Raw genomic sequence first — 22,561 nt, 5'->3', positions numbered from 1 at the left:
TAGCAGAAAATACTTAAACATCGAGAAGATATTATGTTAGTCACTGTGCAAAGGGTTTTACTGGATGGGGTTGTATTTCTCTTTGCCTGGAATGCTTGGTCCATACTCTTTGTCTGTCTTTTGAATTTCCACTTATCCTTCCAAGTGTAAAATTGGACATGAACCCTTACCTTCAGGCAATATTAGCTACTGTACTTCGTATCCTTAGCACTCTGTATTAACCTCTGGGCCCTTGCAGTTTTCATTTGTTTCTATTTACTAGTTTGTTTCCTTCACTTGGACTATGGGTTCCCTTAGGGCAGCAGTTGAATCTTCTTTTCCTTGCATCCCTTACATTTCAATTGTGAATGAATGAATGCAAGTGAATGATTTTGTTTTTGTCTGAACCAAATCATATGAGGTAGTTGTCTTCCTTTTTTATAAATGAGGAAGCTCAGATTCAGAGAGGCTAAGTAACTTTGCCCAGGGTCACATAAGTAGAAACTGGGGATGCTGGAATTATTCATAACTTAGTCTTCTATATCACATTGTGAAAAACAGTTTAAGCTAGTAAATTTTAGAGCTTGAATAATCCAGCCTGACAGATTTCAAAGTAGCTTGCTTCTATCTATACTTCTATTAATATAGTTAAACCTATTTTTCAAAATCTATTTTGTTTTTTATCCCTATTGATTTTAAGATTATGTGACTAACTTTTGTATGTCTCTTCCATCTTCTTTTGTAAAACTAATTTAAAAATACCAGATAAAGTGTTTCATTTTCCTTAAGCATACAATACCTGTTTGCTTCTTCATTTTACTTCTGTAGCCATAGTCTTAGTTAAAAACAAACAATTTTTTCTTATTCTTTTAAGAGTTACTTGTTTGTATTATTTTTAAAAGCTTTGGTTCAAAAAATTATATCATTTCCACTTGAAAAATTATATTTTAGATGTAGTTCTTGGTGCAGGACTGTCCTTCCAAGATAGCCACCTATCTAGCACTTTACTCAGTGCTCAACGGGATTTCTCTTAACTGATTATGATATACAGGATTATCTAGGATTTCAGGTCTTCTCACTTGCCATAATGATTCTGAAGTGAATTCAGTCATTAGGTTTGCTCTCTAGGTCAGCCAGTCTTCTATCAAAAAGGTTTATAATTTAGGATTTTTTAGTTTTGCTTTCAATATATTCAGGTTTATAGTTTACATCTTTTTGCAGCCTTTTTGTCAGTTTCCAACTTTATAATTTTCAACTGTTAATATGAGTGGTAGAGAGAGCAGTGGGCAGAGTTCCAGATTCCTGTCCATTCATTGTGACATTTAAACAAAGCACTTCACTTCTCTGTAACGTGGAGTTGGGTTGATTATACAAAATGTCCTTCCAATTCAAATATTCTATAATGCATTGGAGTTGTTTTATAGAATAATACTTGTGTTATACTCTTAAACTTTGTTTTCAGAGAAGTTCCCAAAACACTAGAGAAGAGTTATTAGTCAGCCATTATATTCCCAAGATAAACATGTAGTTGAATGATTGAAATTAGGATGTTTGAGCTTTAATTGAAAAAATTGAAAAGAGTTGTTTATAATATTAAGCCATGAAAGAATACTTTAAGTACAGACTTTTTTTTTTTTTTTGGTACTGGAGATTGAACTCTGGGGTGCTTTATGACTGAGTGAGCTATATCCCCAGTTCTTTTTTATTTGAGACAGAGTCTTGCTAATTTTCTGAGGTGGGCCTTGAATTTCTGATCACCTGCCTCAGTCTCCCAAGTAACTGGGATTACTAATGTGTGCTACCTTACCTGACTTAAGTACATACTTTTACAATTATATTTTGTGACATATTATTTTACATTTATATATATATTTTAATGTAGAATTATAGAAAATCTTTTTTTGCGGGGGGAATTGGGGATTGAATTCACTTGCCCTTAACCACTGAGCCACATCCCCAGCCCTTTTTTATATTTTATTGAGAGACAGGGTTTTGTTAAGTTGCTTAGAGTGCCGCTAAGTTCCTGAGGCTGGCATTTAACTCACAGTTCTCCTGCCTCAGCCTCTTGAGCCACAGGAATTATAGGATGCACCACCATGCCTGGCTTATAAAAATTTTTGAAAAGTAACTATTCAGTGTTCACAGTTCTTTTTAAAAAATATTTTTAGTTTTAGATGGACAAAAATACCTTTGTTTTATTTATTCATTTTTATTTGGTGCTGAGGATTGAATCCAGTGCCTTACCCGTGCCAGTCAAGCACTCTCCCACTAAGCCACAATAGAACCCAAGACTCTGTACACAGTTCTTATGTCTGAAAAGATCATCTTAAAATAACTCTATTTTTATTAAGAAATAAATGGGTTCCAGTAAACATTAACTACCTACCACTTCTAAAACCCCAAATTTGATTTGGAAGGAACATTGTAAGAACTGCATTGATAAAGTCTGGAAGCATGCCAGTGTTTAAGGAGAAGTTAGTATGCTTAAAGTCAAAATATTGTTATTGCCATTCTTTTCGTAGACTCTGTATTTCTTTAGTACTACCAATAATGACATTTTTATTGATTTTACAGAAAAGTTGTTTTTGAGACTGCTTAGAAATTCAATAGTTCTCTGTCGTGTAAATATCAAACTTGTGAAATTTATTTGGTGGTTTATCATACAAATAAAGTTCTAATTAGAGAAACTGAGGATATGGCCAAATGCTACAGTGCTCACCTAGCATGTACAAGGTTCTGTATTGGATCCCCAGTCTGGGTACACACACATAAACACAAAGATTGCTATATATGTTGTATTTCTATGGTATTTAGTTAAGCTTTTGTATAACAAGTTTTATATAACTGTTGAGTTGGTCAGGGGATGAAAAAAAGAAAATTGTCAATAAAAGATATCTAGATATCTAGTAGCATCCTGTATAAAGCCCCTGGTATAGCATTTACTTGATCAAAAAATAATGGCTGATATCAGAAGCCTGGTTTTTCTAAGACAGTATTGGGAAAAGCATAGCTGTTATAAATAGTAATATGCAGTACCTTAAAGCTGTTTTCCCCATTCAGAAACTGTATATTTTTTAATAGTACTAACTATATGTGTATGCACATGATAGGAAAAGCCCTATATTATGTTAAGTTATGAGAAATAATTGAAAGATTTTTTTGATACTTTGTCTCAACCCGTAAGCTAAAACTAGTAGATGTAACCTGGTTGCTATTCTTCCTGAGCTTTATGACAGTTGCTTGGGCTCTACCTATTTTAGTAGAGTAAAATTTTTTTTCCTTCAGGAGCTTATGAGTGATATTTTACAAAAGGAAATAACTTCAAAAAATAATAATCTTAATAGAATCACTTATATTCCCAGAATTCTGAATACATATATTCTAGTTCTTTAACCTATATTTCCTAAGACAAAAAAGGCACTGAAATTTTTCCTCTAGAAATTCTTATAACATTGATTATAGGTAGACTTTACTTTGATATTCATTCATTCATTGATTTGTTCAACAAATATGTATTCTTTATGCAAAGGACTTTTTCAGTACTAGGAATATGGCAGTGAACAAAAGACAAAATATCTCTTCTCAGAGTGATCACCAGTGATGATTTACAAAATTTTTCTTTTGTGTTTTACTGTTGTTCTTGACCTGTTAATGTATGTCCTTTGCAATATATATATATGAAGTACATATAAAAAATGGCATTCTAGCCAGAAGTGGATCTATGTCAATGTGAGAGTATGGATGCTCTTTGTAGCTAACAATCTTATTTTCTGTTTACTGTTTTCATAATTAGGTATTTATGAAACCTTTCAAGGATTTGAGCATTAGCTTAGATTTAAAAATTGTTTCTTTATTGATTAGTTCCTACTTTATGTGTTTGCTCATGTTCTGACATTTACTTGCAATTAAAAAAAAATTGAGTCTAAGTTACAAGTCATGTTCCTTACGTGGATTCTTTTTCTAGAGTGCGGTATTTATAAAATCATTAATTAGATTCCCTTTTAGAAACAAATGAACTTACATAGGAAAACTAATTCTACTTTATTGTATACATGTGGTACCTTAATTATAAAGGGACTTGGGTGAGATTTGATGCAAGTAATATCTTTCATTTTTGTTCTTATCATTTTTATAGAATCCAGCGTTTCTAATTCTTGATAAGTTCATTATCAGTACCGAGTAAATCAAGTAACAGTGTTTACACATTGCTTTTCTTTGCCATGGATACTTTTGCTGCTTTGTAACACATATTTTATGAAAGTAACAGCTAAGCATATAAGTTTATACAGACATATTAAAGTAAGTTAGAGTGCCATCTCATTTAAATGTTGTCATATCATTCTTTTTTTTTTAAAAGAATTTAACATTTATTTTATTCATTTGTTTTTACGTGGTGCTAAGGATCAAATCCAGTGCCTCACCCATGCTAGGCAAGTGCTCTACCACTGAGCCACAACCCCAGACCTGTCATATCATTTAAATGTGCTTATTTTGTGGCTGTTTTCTTAATTTAGTTCAAGCACTAAATGTTTAAAATTTTATTTTACTCATTTCATATTTAAAACTATACTTCGCTCCATGATGGAATTGGTAAGAGACACAATTAATGTTTGTAAGCCAAAAATGTTATGTTTTTCCTCTTGTGTTTAATTTCTCTGTTTTAGGTGGCAGCCAATGCACACATTCCTCCAGACTACCTCCTTAAAATTTGTGAGCGGATTGGTCCCTTACTAGATAAGGAGATCCCTCAGAGTGTTCCTGGGGTACAAACATTACTAGGTGTTGGTCGGCAGTCTCTGTTACGGGATGCCAAAGGTAAGATTTTCATATATTAGAACTTTGTTATTAGAGGAAGGAGTAAAGAGAATAAATGTTCTCTTGTTTTTGATAAATACTCATTTTCTTCTACATTTTGTTATCTTGTCCATATTGTTTTTACTTTCTTAGTGAACAAGTAAATTTTTAGAGGCCTATAAAGAAACCCTTTGTGTCAATCTGAATATTAGAGAAAAAGAATATAAAATAAAGTATGTTGATACCCAATTCAGGTCTTCATAATTTATGTAGAAACAGATACAAAAATTGTGGTATATATGTGTATAAAGAATTGTAATGCAAAAAAAATACATGTATAAAGGCAAAGAAAAAAGAATATCGTTACCTTAGATTAGGTAGAGGGAAGTGAAAGGAGGGGAAGGCAGGGGATGTGTGACTGTATGACCAGTTTGATTCTATAATATGTATACTCAGAAAAATGACAAATTATATTCCATCTATGTATGATATATCAAAGTATATAAATGCATTCTTCTGTCGTGTATAACTAATTAAAACAAATAAAAAAATTAAAAAAAGATAAAGAAAAGTACCCCCTCTCAAAAAAAAGAATATAAAACCCCTTTATAATTTTGAAATAGAAATCTCAAAGGCTACTGCTTTGATTACAATAGTATAAATGTTTAAAAATTATTTTCTTATTTTATAATGTTTTTCTTTTTATTAGTCTTAATAATATAGTCTAATCTTATTGTTCATTTCATGACAAATAAATGAAAATTAGACGTAAATTTTTCATAATTGAAAATATTTAAACCAAAAATATTAATCACTGGTGATTGTCAAATACTGGTTTTTCTATTTTGCTATTTTTCAGTTTTTATGGACTTTTTTCCAACATGGAACCCCCAAATATAAAACATATAAAGTGGAATTTTCTAATATAAAAATGTGAAATTAGCCTGACATGGTGATGAATGCCTATGAGCCCAGTGATATGGGAAGCTGAAGCAGGTAGATCACAAGTTTAATCTAACCTGGCAACTTAGCAAGACCTATTGTAAAAATTAAAATAAATAAATAAGATAAAAATGAATTGGGGATGTAGCTCAGTGGTAAAGTCAAATCCTGGGTTAAATCCTAGTACCAAAAAAAAGGTAAAATTGGGCATTAAGAATACCTGTTAGAATAATAAATATTTCTGGGCAAGCAACCAGTTTATTTGTATGTATTGTTTTATTAGCATACTGTTTTTAAAGATCTAGTTCGTTAAGATAGTTACACGGTTGTGGCTCAGCGGTAGAGCGCTTGCCTAGCACGTGCAAGGCTCTGAGTTTGATCCTCAGCACCACATAAAAATAAATAAATAAATTAAAGGTATTGTGTCCAACTACAACTAAAAAATAAATATTTTAAAAAAGAGATAGTTGCATAAATGATGCCAGATTTTATTTTATTTTGGTACCAGGGTCACTTGACCACTGAGCCATATCCTTCACCACTTTTTATTTTTTATGTTGAGACAGGATCTCCCTAAGTTTTGCTAAGTTGTTGAAGCTGGCTTTGAAATTGAGGTTCTCCTGCTTCATCCTCCCAACCTGCTGGGATTACAGTCATTCACCACCGTACTTGGCTGATGCAGATTTTAAGCATCTCATTTTATAATTGCAATTCTTTCATTGAGTTAATTTGGAAACTTTTAAGAGTACTCATATATTTTTGTTTCTCAGTCTAATTATTAGGAATATTTAGATTTTTTCAAATTTTTAACATAAACTTAAGAGACAAAAATGATGACTATTTATAGTTAGTAATCATCTGATATGCTGTGTTACCTCTTATGGCACAACCTGTAAGTACTCAATAATATGAGCTTGCACAACGTGTAAGTGTGCCTGAATTTTCTGTGGAAAATTTGTACAAAGATTTGATCAGATCTTTGCTTATACAGTGTCATGAGTAGGCATGTATAAGCCTAAAGATCAAGAAGAAAAACGTAAACCAATTTTTTTTTTCATCTGTGACACAGTGGCATAAGATTTAAATGTACATAAAAGAAGTTTTAGTTTGAAAGAAATACAGAAATACAATATCCTGGGATTATTATGTGAAGGTATTGTGTTTACTAGTTATGATTTAGTTTAAGAAATGTTTAAATATATGAATATCATTTTGTTGTGGCTTTAATAGGGCAACATATATTCCAAGAAATGAAATTGAAATCAGATATGTGCCTCAGAGGCACAAAGGAAAAGAAAAATACTGCTGTATTCCTTCACTAACTTTTAGTCTTTTTACACAGACTGTAAGAGTACACTATGGAATGGGTCTGCTTTTGCAGCTCTACATAGAGGCAGACCTCCAGAACTACCTGTAAATTATGTGAAACCTCCAAATGTGGGTGAGTAATTATCCCCTTGAGTTATAAACATGTTCTTGATTCATTCTTTCTTGAACTTATTAGAAAGGCAAAAATGTTTATAAAAATTAAATTTGAAGTATAAATAAACTGGTTATGTTCCTAAGGAGTTTGTTAGTCTGGATTTTAAGTCATTTTTAGTTAAAACAAAATATAATCATGTTTTTTTTTGTAAAAGGTGACTTTTTTTCATTTCATTTCTTTCTTGGCAAAAACATTTCTTTTAAAAAATATAGTACAGATGTTTTTATCCCTGTGATTGTCTGTGTGCTGGATTTCCCAGAAGTTTTTACTTTTCCCAAAAGTTTCCCAAAACTTATCCCTTCTGATTGCTTTCACAAGGAAACAAAAGTATATTCTGCTTATATCTGTTTGCCAAACTTGTAATGATGTTTATGTGTCTTATTAAGAAAAAAAGTCACTCTTCCCAGTTCTACTTTACTTCAATTTACATCTCCCATTCAAATTACTATTGGGACATCTCTGGCCAGAACATTTTGAAGAAATACTAGTTGTGGTTCCCAAGGAGATTTAGGCACAAAATCATTTATATGATTAGCTCTCACAACACATTTGCCAAACAAGGTGTTGGATGAACTGCCATTCTGTTTCTCTGTTTTCTCCCTCTTCAAAAATTATATAGTTTTTATTGTGCATAGTGTTATAGAGTATGTATTAAAATTTTAAAGGACTGAATTTCAGGTTGAAAAATAAGAGTACTTTTTTTTTAAGCTGGCATGGTGGTGCATGACTGTAATGCCAGCTACTCTAGAGACTGAGGCAGGAAGATCACAAGTTTTAGTTCAGCCTGGACAACTTAGTTGAGACCCTGTCAGGAAATAAGAAAAAGGACTGAGGATGTAGCCCACTGGTAAAGTGTACAGGTTTCAATGCCTGGTATAAAGAAAAAAAATATAATACTTTTTTACAAAAGGATACTATTATATACAATAAGTTTATAAGAATGTAATTACCTCCAGACATTAAATAAGTTAGTATTAAAAATTATTTTAAAATATATTTAGACCACAGCTGGGCATGGTGGTGCATGCCTGTAATCTCAGCAACCCTGGGGGTTGAGACAGAAGGATTATGAGTTCAAGGCCAGTTTCAGTGACTTAGCAAGACCTTGATTCTAAACAAACAAACAAATAAATAAATAAGGCTAGAAATGTGGCTTATTTGTAAAGTGATCCTGGATTAAATCCCCAGTACCAAAAAACAAATAAATAAGTAAAATAAATAAAACTATTTAAATCAGGTGTGGTAATACACACCTATGATTCCAGTGATTTGGGAGGCTAAGGCAGGAGGGCAGCAAAAGTATAAGGCCAGCCCGAGAGAAACTTGGTAAGACCCTGTCTCAAAAAAAAAAAAAAAACATAGAACAAAACAAAAACAAACAACCCCCCCACCAGCACAAAACAAAAAACTGGGATTGTAGCTTAGAGGGAATGCACTCCAGGGTTCAGTACCCCCCCCCCCCAGTACCTCCCCCCAAAAAAGATATTTATGCAAATTCATTGGTTAAAGAACATTCACAAGACATATTAAGGGAAATTTGATACTTTCAATTGTACTGCTAGCAATAGTTTTTAATAGTCTGAATGTTAATTGGCAAAATACATTACTGGGTTGGGTTTAATTGGATGTAACATTGCTAACATTTTTTTTCACTTTAAAGGATACTTTGTTTACCTCACCAGAATTCTTCAATGTGCACTTTCCCTTAAACCACTTAAAACTTCATAATTTATTGCACTGAATTGAGACAATTTCCATCTATTTATTTTTGCTAACAATATATATTTTTAGCCATACTATTCAATGTTATTTTTCTAATGTGTTATACTTCTTTAGTGGTCACACGTGAAGAGCAGAAGAGCAGACTTCAAAGTATTTTCAGGCTTTTAAAATCTTCTCTAACCTTCCATCTTGTTTGCTTTTTCTTTTTTAAAAATATCTTTAGTTGTAGATGGACACAATATCTTTATTTTGTTCATGTAGTTTTATATGGTGCTGGGGATCAAACTTAGTGGCTCACATGTGCTTGGCAAGTGTTCTACCACTGCACTACAACCAGCAGCTCCTCCTTTTTCTTTTAACTAAGCATGCTCTTTCAAAGTTATGCTGGTTTTGTATAGTAAGATTTTTACACTGACTTGAATCAGTTTGTTATACTTTTAGTAATTGCTTCGGAATTGTTGTATTCCTGGTATTGCTCTCAAATTCTTAAAATCTGCTATGTTATTTGGGAAGGGCTTTTAGAATAGAGGCAATTCAATCGTGTATCTTCAGGTAGTACATAGTAGTGAACCATACCTGAGTTTAAGAGAATTGGAATGCAGAGCCTGATTGAAAACTCAGAGGATTAAAAAAAAACCCCTCAGGATTACTAAGATAGTAATCAAGATAAATATGAAATTTGCTTTTGACTTTGTGATTTGAGGCAGGTTTTTCATTGTGGGGTCTACACAGAACTTAATTAGGTAGGTAAGTCTTATAAAAGTTTTATCAAAGAATCTTAGAACTAGAGAAAACTATAGCAACATTTTGTTGAAAAACAGGGTTTAGTGAAGTGAGTTTTACAATAATAGGAAAATATTGAATAAATATAGGAATACTTTACCTTTTCATATGCTAAATTATATTGTTATTCACATTATGGGTACCATATCTCAAGTAATTTGATCTTGGAAACCTTCCCCCAGAATAACTGTGAAGATTCTGAATGTTTAGGAACTTTCTGATTTAGGAAACTGTTGTAAACTCTTCTGTTTATAGCAGGGAAGCCTAAAGCCAAGAGTAGTCATGTAATTGGAATAAGATATATTGCTTGCCTTAAAATCTACTTCTATTTTTATATCATGTTCATGGTTCGATGGTACTATACTTTCTTGCTCTAATATATCTATACTTACAGATCTATAAAGGTAGAGGTTTGGGTGTATTGAACTCATTCATTTTTTAATTGATTGGTACAGGGAATTCCAGGGGTGCGAGCCACATCCTCAGACCTTTTATTTATTTATTTGTTTGTTTGTTTGTTTGTTTGTTTATTTATTTATTTATTTATTTTTATTTTGAGACAAGATCTTACTAAGTTGCTTAGGGCTGACCTCAAATTTGCAGTCCTCTTGCTTCAACCTCCCAAGTTGCTGGGATTATGCGTGTAACACCTTGCCCAGCTTACTTTTATTTTTTAAAGTCAAGTATATTAAGGTATAATTAATAAAATTCTCCCTTGTTTAGTGGGTAGTTCAAGGAGTTTTTGCAATGTATACATTTGTATGAACACTGACACACGAAAAATACAGAATATTACTATCACTTCCTTAATATCCTTCCCACAAATTCTGAAAATCATTAATCTTTTTTTCTGTGACTGTATTTCACCTTATTTAGAATGTCTTCTAAGTCAAATTGTATAGAATATAATCTTTTTGTTAGTCTGATTTCATATGAACCAGTGCTTTTAAGATTCATGCATGTAATTTTATTTATCAGTAGTTTGATCCTTATTACAAAATAATATTCCATTGTTTGGATATATTGCTATCTGTTCATTTTTCAGTTGATGGACATTCACATTGTTTTTACATTTTGGCTATTATGAATAAAGCTACTCCTAACATTATTGTGCAGATCTTTTCATGAATTCTGGGGCATGAATATCTAAGAAGTAGAAATTTTAGATTATATGGTGAGTACAGGTTTAGCTTTGTAAGAAACTGCCAAACTGAACAGTGGCTGTCCTGTTCTGTGTTCCCACTAGCAATATATGAGATTTCCAGTTGCTTCATATTCTCACTACCTTCTGATACTGTCAGTTGTTATCTTTTTATGTGTATATTTTCCAATCTGTGTGTCTTCTTTAGTGAGGTGTTTTAGTCATCTCTTGCTGCTGTGACCAAAAGACCAGACAATAACAATTTTAAGGAGGAAAAGTTTATTTTAGGGCTCACGGATCAAGAATTCTTAATCCATGGACAGCCCACTCCATTCCTTGGGGCCTGATGTGAGGCAGAACATCATGATTACAGTGTGTAATAGAGGAAAGCAACTGGGAACTTGGCACCAGGAAGGAGAGAGTGAGTTCTCTCACCAAGGATAAAATATAAGACACATCCCCCAATGACCTACCTCCTCTTGTCATACCCTGTCTACAGTCACCATTCTGTTGATCCCTGTCAGGGATTAATGCACTGATTAAGACTCTTATACCCCAGTCATTTCACTCTAAACTTTCTTGCATTGGCTCACACATTAACTTTTGTGGGACACTTCATATCTGAATCATAACATAAAGTACTTGTTTATATCTTTTAACCCCCCTACTTCTTTTGCATTAATGGGGATGAACCTAGCGCCTCCAGCATAAGCATGATAGGCAAAAACAAAAATATATCCCTAGCTCTTTAAAACAGATTGAGACAAGGGTCTCACTAAGTTATCATGACTGTCCTTGAACCTGTGATCCTCTTGCTTCAGTCTCCCAAGTAACTAAGATTATAGGTGTGCACCAACAGGCCTGGCTGCTTTTTGCCTATTTTTTTAAAAAAATTGATTTATTTTTCTTATTATTGGGTTTGGAGTTTTTAAATACAGTTTGTGTACAAGTTCTTTGTATTTTGCATATATTTTGTCCCAGCTATGGCTGTCTTTGTTTTTATTTTAGTGTACTGGGGATTAAATCGGGGCAGTTTATCACTGAGCTATATCACCAGCACTTTTTTATTTTTAGTTTTTGGATAGCAGGGATCGAATTTAGGGGCATTTGACCACAGAGTGACATCTCCATCCCTGTTTTCTACATTATTTGGAGACAGGTCTCACTGAGTTGCTTAGCATCTTGCTTTTGCTGAGTCTGGCTTTGAACTTGTGATCCTCCTGCTTCAGCCTCCTGAGCTGTTGGGATTACATGTGTGTATCACTGTGCGGAACTGTCTTTACATTTTTTAAAAGAGAGAGAGAGAGAGAGAGAGAGAGAGAGAGAGAGAGAGAGTTAGTTTTTTAAATATATATTTTTTAGTTTTCGGTGGGCACAACATCTTTATTTTAAATATTTTTATGTGGTGCGGAGGATCGAACTCAGTGCCCTGCGCATGCCAGGTGAGCTCATTACTGCTTGAGCCACATCCCCAGCCCCCTGTCTTTACATTTTTAACTGTCTTTAAAAGAACAAGTTTTTTATGAAGTCCTGTTTATAAATTTTATCATAAAATTTATGCTTTTGGTGTCCTAGGAAATCTTTGCCTAACACAGGATAACAAGGATTTTATCTTATATATTCTTTTAGAAGTTTTGTTTTAAATTTGGATTTTGGGTACTTTTTGAGTTAATTTTTATATTAGATTTATGGTTTAGGTGAGTTCATTTTTTTGCATGTGGATATCCAAATGTGTTAGAACCATTTGTGGAAAATACCATTCTTTCCCCTTGCCGAGGATTACCTTGCCGCATGATAGACCATGCATGTATTGCCTATTTCTGCACTTTATCCTATGTGAGTTTCCTAACTTTGGTCTCATTTAAAAAAAATGTTTTGACTTTTTTTTTTTTTTTTGTACTGGGGATTGAACTCAGGGACATTTAATCACTGAGCCACATCCCAGCCCTATTTTGTATTTTATTTAGAGACAGGGTCTCACTGAATTGCTTATTAGCACCTTGCTGTTCCTGTGGCTGGCTCCTGCCTTAGCCTCTTAAACCGCTGGGATTACAGGTGTGCATCACTGCACCAGGCTATGTTGAATTATTTATTCCAAAATTCCCATTCTCTGTGTGGTTAATCTGCCTGTTGTTTAGTAATTTAATGAAATGCAGGGGAGGGAGCCTAGAGAAAGAATTTGTGAGTTAATTCTTAGATCCCATTCTCCAAACTAACTATTGGGTGTAGTACTTTAAATATATGTGTGTGTGGTGTGTGTGTGTGTGTGTATACACACATACACACATATATAGTTAAATATAAATTTATATATATATTTATAAATAATATATATTATTAAATTTATAACAAATTATTATAAATATATAATATATAATTATTATAAATATACATATATTAAGTTTATATATATATTTATATTTATATTTACTTTTTCCAGGGGTGACTTTCTAAATTCCTCTAGGGCAACAACAAATATGCCTATAATATTTATTTTATTGCAGAATTAAGTTTTAATCATGCTATTTCATTATTTATATGCTTAACAGATCAAGTTGGTTTTGCATTGTGCCAAAGTTAATTCAGAGGAAGAATTCAGAGGAAGAAAACTGAACTAAATTTCAAAACAGTATTAATATCCAGTGCCACTCAAAGAAATTCTGAGCCATATGTAATTATCTGTAGTATTGTTTGAGGTCTTATACATCCACCACTAAGTTGTTTCTCCTTCTTTCTTTTAAAGAGTAGTGTTTATTTTTGGAAAATTTCTGCAATTTGAAGTTAAGAGGTTGTCAGTATAGAAGTAATTTTTAAAAGTTTGATTCATATCTATTTGTAGAACTAGTATTGTAGTTAATACTCATCATGGTAAAAGTTTCAGAATTTTTCCCAATTATCTAAATAGTTTTCAGAAAATTCCCTGTAGAAATGACAGCAGGATGACTTATTTATTTAATAAAAGTGATGTTACAACTAAAGAACAAATGTACATACTTATATTTCTAGACTGAGTCAAATGTATGATGTAATAAGACTCAATTTTTAAACTTTCCCCCCTTTTATCCTTAGTACAATTAGCTTATAACACAGTCCTGTAATTTATAAAGTAAGCCTTTATTTATACTGTATACACCTCAGGAAGCTTGCATTAATTCTAAACCAAAATAATATTTATGTGTTGCTGGTAAGCTTCTATTTAATATTGACTCTTGACTTATTGGCCATTGTATGAATATGTGTCACATTTAATGGCAATTCTTTTGGAGGTGGGAACTCTGTTTCTTGTCAGTACATAAATGTGAAATGAAAGAAAGTAATCTCATTTGTACTTTTTAAAGTCTGGATGAGATGACTTGAGTTTCTGCCAGGAATATTTGTCATCCTCCCTCTCTAATTTTATGTAGTTATTATCCCTTGCCAAAGGGTCACATTTCTGTCAGGTCTTGCATTTTCATATTTTGTCTTCCTCCAGTTACTACCTCCTCCTTTTTGTACTCACATGATTGTGCACGAAACAAGTTGCTTCTAAAGTCATTACTCTTATGTATCTGGAGAAGAGCAAGGGATGGTTTTCACACCTGCAAGTAATTAAAACTGAAATATAAACTCAGATTCTTTTGTATGTGCTGCATTGTGAGTGCTCACTAAATATTAAATGGATGGAAGTGCTATAATTACTTCCACATGGAAACTGAACTGTCCCTTTTAAACGTGATTGCTTTTAACTGAGTATTGAACCCAAAGCCTTGCTCATGCTAGGCAAGTGTTCTACTACTGACCTACATCCCTAACCTCTTTTTAAAAAATTTTTTTCTTTGTTATACATGGACACAATATCTTTATTTTGTTATTTTGTTTATTTATTTTTATGTAGTGCTGAGGATCGAACCCCGTGCCTCACATGTGCAAGGCAAGCACTCTGCCACTGAGCCACAACAGCAGCCCGCCCCCAACCTCTTTTTAAAATTTTATTTTGAGACAGGGGCTTGCTAAGTTTCTAAGACTCTCCTTGAATTTGTGATCCTCCTGTCTTAGCCTCCACGGTAGCTGGAATTACTGGCATTCAGTACCTTGGCTTGCTTTAAACAATATTATATGGTTGTATACAGCTGAATTTCCAGTCCCTTATATCTATTTCTGAAATCTATATTGTATTAATATTTGGATTAACAATTTTAGTATGTTTACAGGAAAACATTTTATAGGTGGCTTATTTTCATCATATAAAATATAAAATATAATGAGAAAATAATTTCTTTGTTGAATGCTATTATGAACATATTTTTTCTTTTGTCATTATTCCTTATCACTCCTTTGGTCTTTTCTTTTAATATATGCTAAAGTATTCTAAAATAATCTTTTTATATTTACTCTCTAAATGTAACCGAGTACTTTACAGAAATAGAACTTTATATTCATATTTCACAAAGGAAATCTGTAAAACTGCCAGATTTGTTTAGTTGGAAGAAAAGGCAGTCTGAAATTTCTGTGCATAATTAAATTAGGTTGAAAGGTTTGGAAGAGGATGAAAATAAGATTTGAGATATTTATTATCCCCATTTTTACTAAGGGAATTTTGGAGAAAAATCTGAACAGAATTGGAAATAGGGTTTCTTTGCCATATCTCGTATTAGCCAAGTAATAACACATTCAATGACCATGAACTAGTAATCCTGTAGGATTCACTGTGTTATTTAAATTATACTGTGGATGGGAATTATGGGATGGGATTGACATCAGCCTTAAAAACTATAAAGCTTTACCTATGGATAGTTGAAATCTTAGAGACAATTTGATTCATAGTAACATTAAATACTGAAAGAAATAATTTTTCAGTTTTGTACATTTCATGGAGTTTTAAGATTTTTTTGAATTTGTTTTTGTTTCTTGTCTGCTCTTTTATCTTTAATCTATGTTAATATTTTGTTGGTAGAGCTTTTTTTTGAAAACTCAACTATGATTCACATCAAATATTGCAGATCTAGAACTGACATTTAATTTCTTTTTTTTCCTTTCTTTTTTATTTATTTTTACATACATGACAATAGTGGAGTGCATTACATTCATAATTATCCATTCACAGCACAATTTTTTGTAACTGTATATAAAGTATAATCACACCACATTATACCATTATATATCAGCTCTCTTATTTTTTTGCATACAATTCTTAATACACTTTTATACCATCATTTATCATATCTCTGTTTGTATATAAGGTATGTTGACACCAACTTCACATCTTCATACATGAATTTTGTATAATGATGATCCTATCCTTCTACCATCCTAGCTATTCCCCTTCTCCCTCCCTTTCCCTCCAACCCCTATTCCCTATCTAGAGATAATTTTCCTCCCATGCTCTCCCTCCCTACCCCACTTTGAGTCACCCCCTCTTATATCACTTTGAATTTCATGAGTTAATTTCTAGTAGTTTTTTTTTTTTTTAATGCTATTTAGGATGAAACCCAAGATATAACACATGCTAGGCAAATATTCTGCCACTGAGCTACACTTCCAGCCCAATGTTTTCAGTGGTTTTGGCAGACTATCTTTTTAGTTTTATTGTCCTTCATATTTCATGGAGCTGTTAACGTTTATTTCATTTTAATCAATCGAGGTTGCACATATGCATCGTCTTCTTTTTAAGATTAAAAAAATAAAGTACTAATGTTGACCCAGTGATCTTTTTGTAAAAGAGAGAATGCCAATCTAAAATTATTTGAGCCCTGCCTAAGTACAGCTTGTTTCCTGGGAATAAATTCTCTTTGTATTTGATGATTAGAATTTGATGGTAATGGGTGTGGTACAAGAAGCTTGATCTATGCAGAGTAGTCATTTCTGTCCCAAACATATAAAACCTTAAAACTGCTATTTGGTCAGCAGTTAGTGTCTAAGCCTTGTGCTGTTTTTGATTCAGCCTTAAGCTTTTTCTGAAAGCATACTTCTCCCTGCTTCATTCCCCCATCACACCTCCACATTCCTCACTTGTATTTGAGATAGGATTGCAGCCACTATTTCTTATAAGTTCAACACTTTGTTACATTATTTTTAAGTAGGCCTAGAATATTCTAAAAACTTTTCTTTATCCTATAGGCAGTGTATTAGAATATTATTTTGGTAGTATTGTGCTTTCATTCCTCTCATGGACTGGAATATAGCAAACTTGTGTTGGGATTTTTCTGAATTGTTATTGGTAACAAGGCACTCTTTTATTTTTATAACATTTATTTATGTTTTAGTTGTGGTTGGACTCAATACCTTTACTTTATTTACTTATTTTTATGTGGTGCTGAGGATCGAACCCAGGGTCTCACACGTGCTAGGTGAGCACTCTACCACTGAGCCCAGCCCCAACAAGGCACTTTGATTTTTTTGTTAAATATTTATTTTTTAATTATAAGTGGACACAATAAGTTTATTTTATTTTATGTGGTGCTGAGAATCAAACCCAGTGCCTCACCTATACCAGGTGAGCGCTTTGCCTCTGAGCCCCAGCCCCAGCCCCAGCCCAACAAGGCACTTTTAAACACAATGTGTTATATAAAGTTCAAAACACAATAGAATCTTAAATTTACCATGTGACAAATGAAATGTGGCTTTTATTTATATATGAAATGTGCTTAAAATTTGGCTAAAAAATACAGTTTGTCTTTCAATGCCATTTGCAGAAAATTGAAAATATTATATTTTATGTAATTTATATTGAAGTTTAAAAATTAGAGCCAGGTGTGGTGGCACATTTCCTTTATTCCAGTAGCTTGGGAAGATGAGGCAGGAGGATCACAGTTTCAAAACCCACCTCAACAATTTAGTGAGGCCCTAAGAAACTTAGCAAACTGTCTCAAAATAAAAAATAAAATAGGGCTGGGGATATGTCTCAGTGGCTAAATGTCCCTGGGTTCAATTCCAGTACCAATAAGTAAGTAGGTAAGTAAGCAAGTAAGTAAGTAAATAAATAAATATTAGAAAACTACACAAGGATTTTATGAACGCTATGTACAACCTATTATTAGATTGTAAGTGATAGATAAAATTGCTCCAGAGTTATATGATTCATTTTTATTAACCATCACATACCATCAATTTGTGTACTTTTGGTTTTATGTGGTTCATGGTGCCAAGTTGATGGTAAACTCTTTGCCAACAGATGTGGAAGTTAACTGGCTTTGGTTAAGTTCCATATCTCTTAGCATTATTTATCAGAATATTTTCTGTGATATAAGCAGTAGAATTTAGTGAGTTATTATATCTTTTTTGGCAGTAATAATCTCTTATGGTTAGTGATTTTCTTTTGGGCTTATAGGTTTTTTTTTGTTTGTTTTCTTTCCTTTTTATTTTGTATTTTAAGACAGGTTCTCACTAAATTGCTTATGACCTTGCAAAGTTGCTGAGGCTGGCTTTGAAGTTGCAATCCTCCTGCTTCAGCCTGTGCCACTGTGCCTAGGTCAGAAGTTTTTTGGTGGTATGGATTTAGAGAGAATTTTTTTCAGGATTAAACTGCTGAAAGTGTAGGGTAATTAAAAATAAAATTTCTTGTTGAAGTATAATCAACCAAAGACCACCAAGAACTAATCCTGTATTCTTTATGAAATCAGATTTATTAACTCACAGGGAGGGGATAAACTTCCAATAAACCATGCAGTGCCCCTAGATAAAATGCATGAGGGAAATGTCTTTTATTTTATTTTGTAATATTTAACTATTTTTAGTTGTAGTTGGACACAATACCTTTATTTTATTTATTTATTTTTATGTGGTGGTGAGGATCAAACCTAGGGCCTCACATGTGCTAGGCAAGCACTCTATTGCTGAGCCACAACCTCAGCCCAGGACATGTCTTTATAAGGTTTGGCTTACACTAAAAACATTGTGAGGAGGGACTAAAGGAAGCCAAAATCAGTTCTGGATTCGAGGTTCTTTCTGAGGCAGATTGGGGAAGCAAGTAGGTGCTACCATGAAGCAAGGGTATTTTAGGAGTTGGTATCAGTAAACAAAAATAGCAAAGTGAATCTGGAGATATCATTCTTAAGAAAGCAGTAATGGCTCAAGAGGGGGTCATTAATGATATTTTACAACTGTTGCCTGACCTTGGAAAAAATGTTTCCTGTTAACGTTGCAGCTGAGTTTATCTGTCTATCCTCCCAAGCCTAATTAATTGCAGGGCTGTTTTTGAGTCAGTCCTTGATGATATTTACTCTTGTAGTCCCAGATAAATTTTGACTCTTTCAACACATAGTCTTACAAAACAACTATTTAATTTTTAAAACAAAAATAAAATGTTCTGGGGATTGAACCCATGGACATTTTACCACTGAGCTACATGCCCATCCCTTGTTATTATTTTTATTTTGAGACAAGGTTTCACTAAGTTGTTTTGGGCCTCCCTAAGTTGCTGAGGTTGGCTTCAAACTTGCAGTCCTCCTGCCTCAGCCTCTCTAGTTGCTAGGATTACAGGTGTGCACCACCATGCCAATGCACAGCTTACAATTCTTTTATTAAAAGCACATGGTTAACATATGGCAATTTGTTATTGATTTAATTAAGACTGTTCTGGATGTTCTTAGTCTGTTGAGTTGAAAATCTTTTATTTTAGCCTACAGGTATTTTCTGATGTCAGTTCAAAATTTCATGCCATTGTGAAACAATTCTAATACAAATAAAATTTAATGAACAAATCTGATATGGTACTATTGGAATACTTTTATGATGTTGGTGAGCTTTTCAGTAGAACTCAATTTAGTAGAAGCCAGAATCTCTGCTGATTGTAAGTTTTATGAGTGGATGTAATATTGTAGAATTTTGTTTTAAAATTATTTCCTGTTTCAGGTTCATAGAAGATTTATTTTCTATAATATCATTAAATAGCATTGAAGAGTGGGATTATTGAGCTAGAATCAGGAGTCTTGGATTGAATTTAGGCTTTACCAGGAAAGATAGTTTTTTGGGCCTTATTTTCTACATACAAAGTGAACATTTTGCTTTAAAATCTCATAGGATTATTGTGAACTCCATTGAGATAACTTTGGAATTACATTATAAACTTTAAAATGTTATGCAAATGTAATTTTAATTATCATATTGAATCACAGATGCTGATAATAATGTTGGCAATGATGATAATGAGTCATAGGTTAAAAATTTAGTGTTAGAGTTATCTTCATGGAAAGACTGGGTAGTTTACATATAACTCTAATGGGGCTCTACTTTATTATCCAAACAAGTATCAGACCTAGGTCTTTTGACTTCTACTTCACTGCTCTTTCTACAAATTACCTTCGAAAAGTAAATACAGTTTGAGAATACATTACCCAAATGCTTGGGATTAGCAGTATTCCATAGCAGACTTATGGAATTTTTTGATTTATGGAATATTTGCAAACAATTTACTATTTGAGCATCCCCACTCTAAAATCTGAAATTGAATTGCTTGATGTATATTGAATAAAATGATAGCTTTTATTCACTGTATGGGAGTTGGTAAAAGGTGTTGTTTTATTCAGTATACTTTGAGCAAACTGTATCATGTACAGCACCTTGAAAATTGAGTACCAGTTTTACTAATAAGTGGAAGACCTGCTTGCATAATGAGAGCCTAGAGTTTGCAGTGGAAGTTGAAAATAGAAAGGGAGGTTGGTGGCCAATTATTAGAGATACTCCATGCCAGGGATTAGCAAACTTTTTGTGTAAAGGGCTTGATAATAAATGTTTATGACCTTTGAGGTTCATTTGTTCCCTATTTCAGTTGCTCAAATCTGTTGTAGTTTGAAAACAGTCAAAGATAATGTGTAAATGAAAGGACATGGCTATTTCCAATAAACTATATTTATAAAAAGAGATGATGGGCTATTTTTGGGCTGTGGACATTTGTTAGCTAACCCTTGCTATTCATTATATAGTGACTTTAGGTTATAGCCTATAAGTAATGAGGAAAACCATTGGATATTTTTTAGTAGAAAAATTAAATGATTGGAATTTTATTTTGAAAATATGGCTCAGGTGATATGATATAGGATAAATTGTGGAGAAGTTGGAAGAGGCAGGCAGGGAAATCATAGGGAGGTTATTAATAGATGTAGACAAGAAGTAATGAGTATGGAGATAGTAGTAATATAAATGGAGATAACTGAATCAATTCATGCTAGATTTTGGAGGTGGGATTAATAATACAGTTTTGTTGGATATAAGGAGTAAAATAATTAAAAATATAATGTTAAAGTTGATATGGAGACTCATAGGGAACTTGTGATGGAAGGTGAAGATTCACAAATCTCCATCAATGATGCATTTTGGTTAGGAAAGTATGTTGTCCATTCAGTAGTTGAAAATGTGGGCCTATGGCTAAGGTGAAAGATTAAAGATTAACATTAAAAAGTAATTAGTATGTGGATAGGTAAGATCACTCAGGGACAATATGAGGATAGAGAAGAGTTACCTGCATAGAATTTGAAGAAAACATCAGTGTTTCAAAAAGTCTTGGCCATGCTGGGTGCCTGCCCTTCTCTAATCCCAGCAGTTTGGGAGGATGAGGCAGGAAGATTTTGAATTCAAAGCCAGCCTCAGTATCTTTTAGTGAGACCTTAAGCCATTTAGAGAGAACCTGTCTCAAAATAAAATATAAAACGGACTGGGGATGTAGCTTAGTTGTTGAGTGCACCTGGATTCAATCTCTAATACCAAACAAAACAAAACAAAACAAACAACAACAACAACAACAACAACAACAACAACAAAAACACCCTGGACTAATGTGAGAGTCTAAGAAACTGAGGTTTAGAGAGTCACAGGAGAATAAAGAATGATATCTTTTAAGTCATAAGAAGAGAACTGCAAATTTGATCAACATTCCTTATAACACTTATCCTACAGAATTAATATTCTCAATGGTACTGGAAGGTTGAATGATAATTAACATTTCTGAAACTTCTAAAAATAAGGGTTTTTCCAATCAGAAAATATGCAAACAGCAAATATGTACAATTTTTGGAATAATTACCCAAGATGGCAATTGAGGATCATATAGTAATTAACCAAAATGTTCAGGGCAGTCCTTGCTGTCAAGGAATTGACTCTTTTGGGGGAGGTTTAGATCCCTGCCAGAATATGATTACAGTTCAAAGAATAGGATTTGTATTAAGGGAAATACAAAGTATAATAGGTTTTATAGGAGGAAGAGATAGAACTGATTAAGAGAAACAAGGAAAGACTTTGAGATTAACTTTGAAGGGTTAATTATAATTAGGTATATATAACATTTCAAGTGAAAGGATACCTGAGAGAAGAAGACCTGATTCCAAGTGGACAATGTATGCCCTGAAGGAGTAGAAATTTTGGTTGGGTATTTTGGAAACAGTAGGACCCAATTAATTAAAAACAAATGCTTTTTTGTTCCAAGTTACTGAGCGAGGTCAGTACATTATAGGTGAGACATTAATCTCTATTCTTAAAGTGCTCACAATCTTAGATCAGAAATATGTAGAAGTAACTAATATAAGGTAAATCATTATAAGGTCCAAAACTGAAGGAGTGTTCACTTTGGCTGAAGTGATTCAGAATTGAATTTATGAAAATGGAGGTGATTTTAGGTTATGCCTCCAAGGGTAAGAAGTATATTGACAGACTGAAATGGCAAAGGTGGGCATACGGCTCAAGGAATAGCAGAAGCAAAGGATGCCAGGGTGAAATTTGATTGAAGGCTACAAAGATTGCCTATGTTC

The 22,561-nt window shown here is 33.0% G+C and overlaps 1 protein-coding gene across 1 annotated transcript in view; it reads left to right on the top strand.

Moving 5' to 3' along the window:
* Positions 1 to 22,561, top strand: part of Brwd3 (bromodomain and WD repeat domain containing 3) — a 121,261-nt gene that overhangs the window by 8,722 nt on the left and 89,978 nt on the right. The window contains exons 5-6 of the mRNA XM_077106792.1: positions 4,644 to 4,794; positions 7,058 to 7,156. Coding sequence (XP_076962907.1) covers positions 4,644 to 4,794; positions 7,058 to 7,156 — 250 coding nt within the window. The remainder of the gene's footprint in view (positions 1 to 4,643; positions 4,795 to 7,057; positions 7,157 to 22,561) is intronic.

This window comes from Callospermophilus lateralis, chromosome X (genome assembly GCF_048772815.1).
Source record: "Callospermophilus lateralis isolate mCalLat2 chromosome X, mCalLat2.hap1, whole genome shotgun sequence".
Classification (NCBI taxonomy): domain Eukaryota; kingdom Metazoa; phylum Chordata; class Mammalia; order Rodentia; family Sciuridae; genus Callospermophilus; species Callospermophilus lateralis.
The sequence above is the reverse complement of the archived record's forward strand: the minus strand, read 5'-3'. Positions and strand labels throughout refer to the sequence as shown.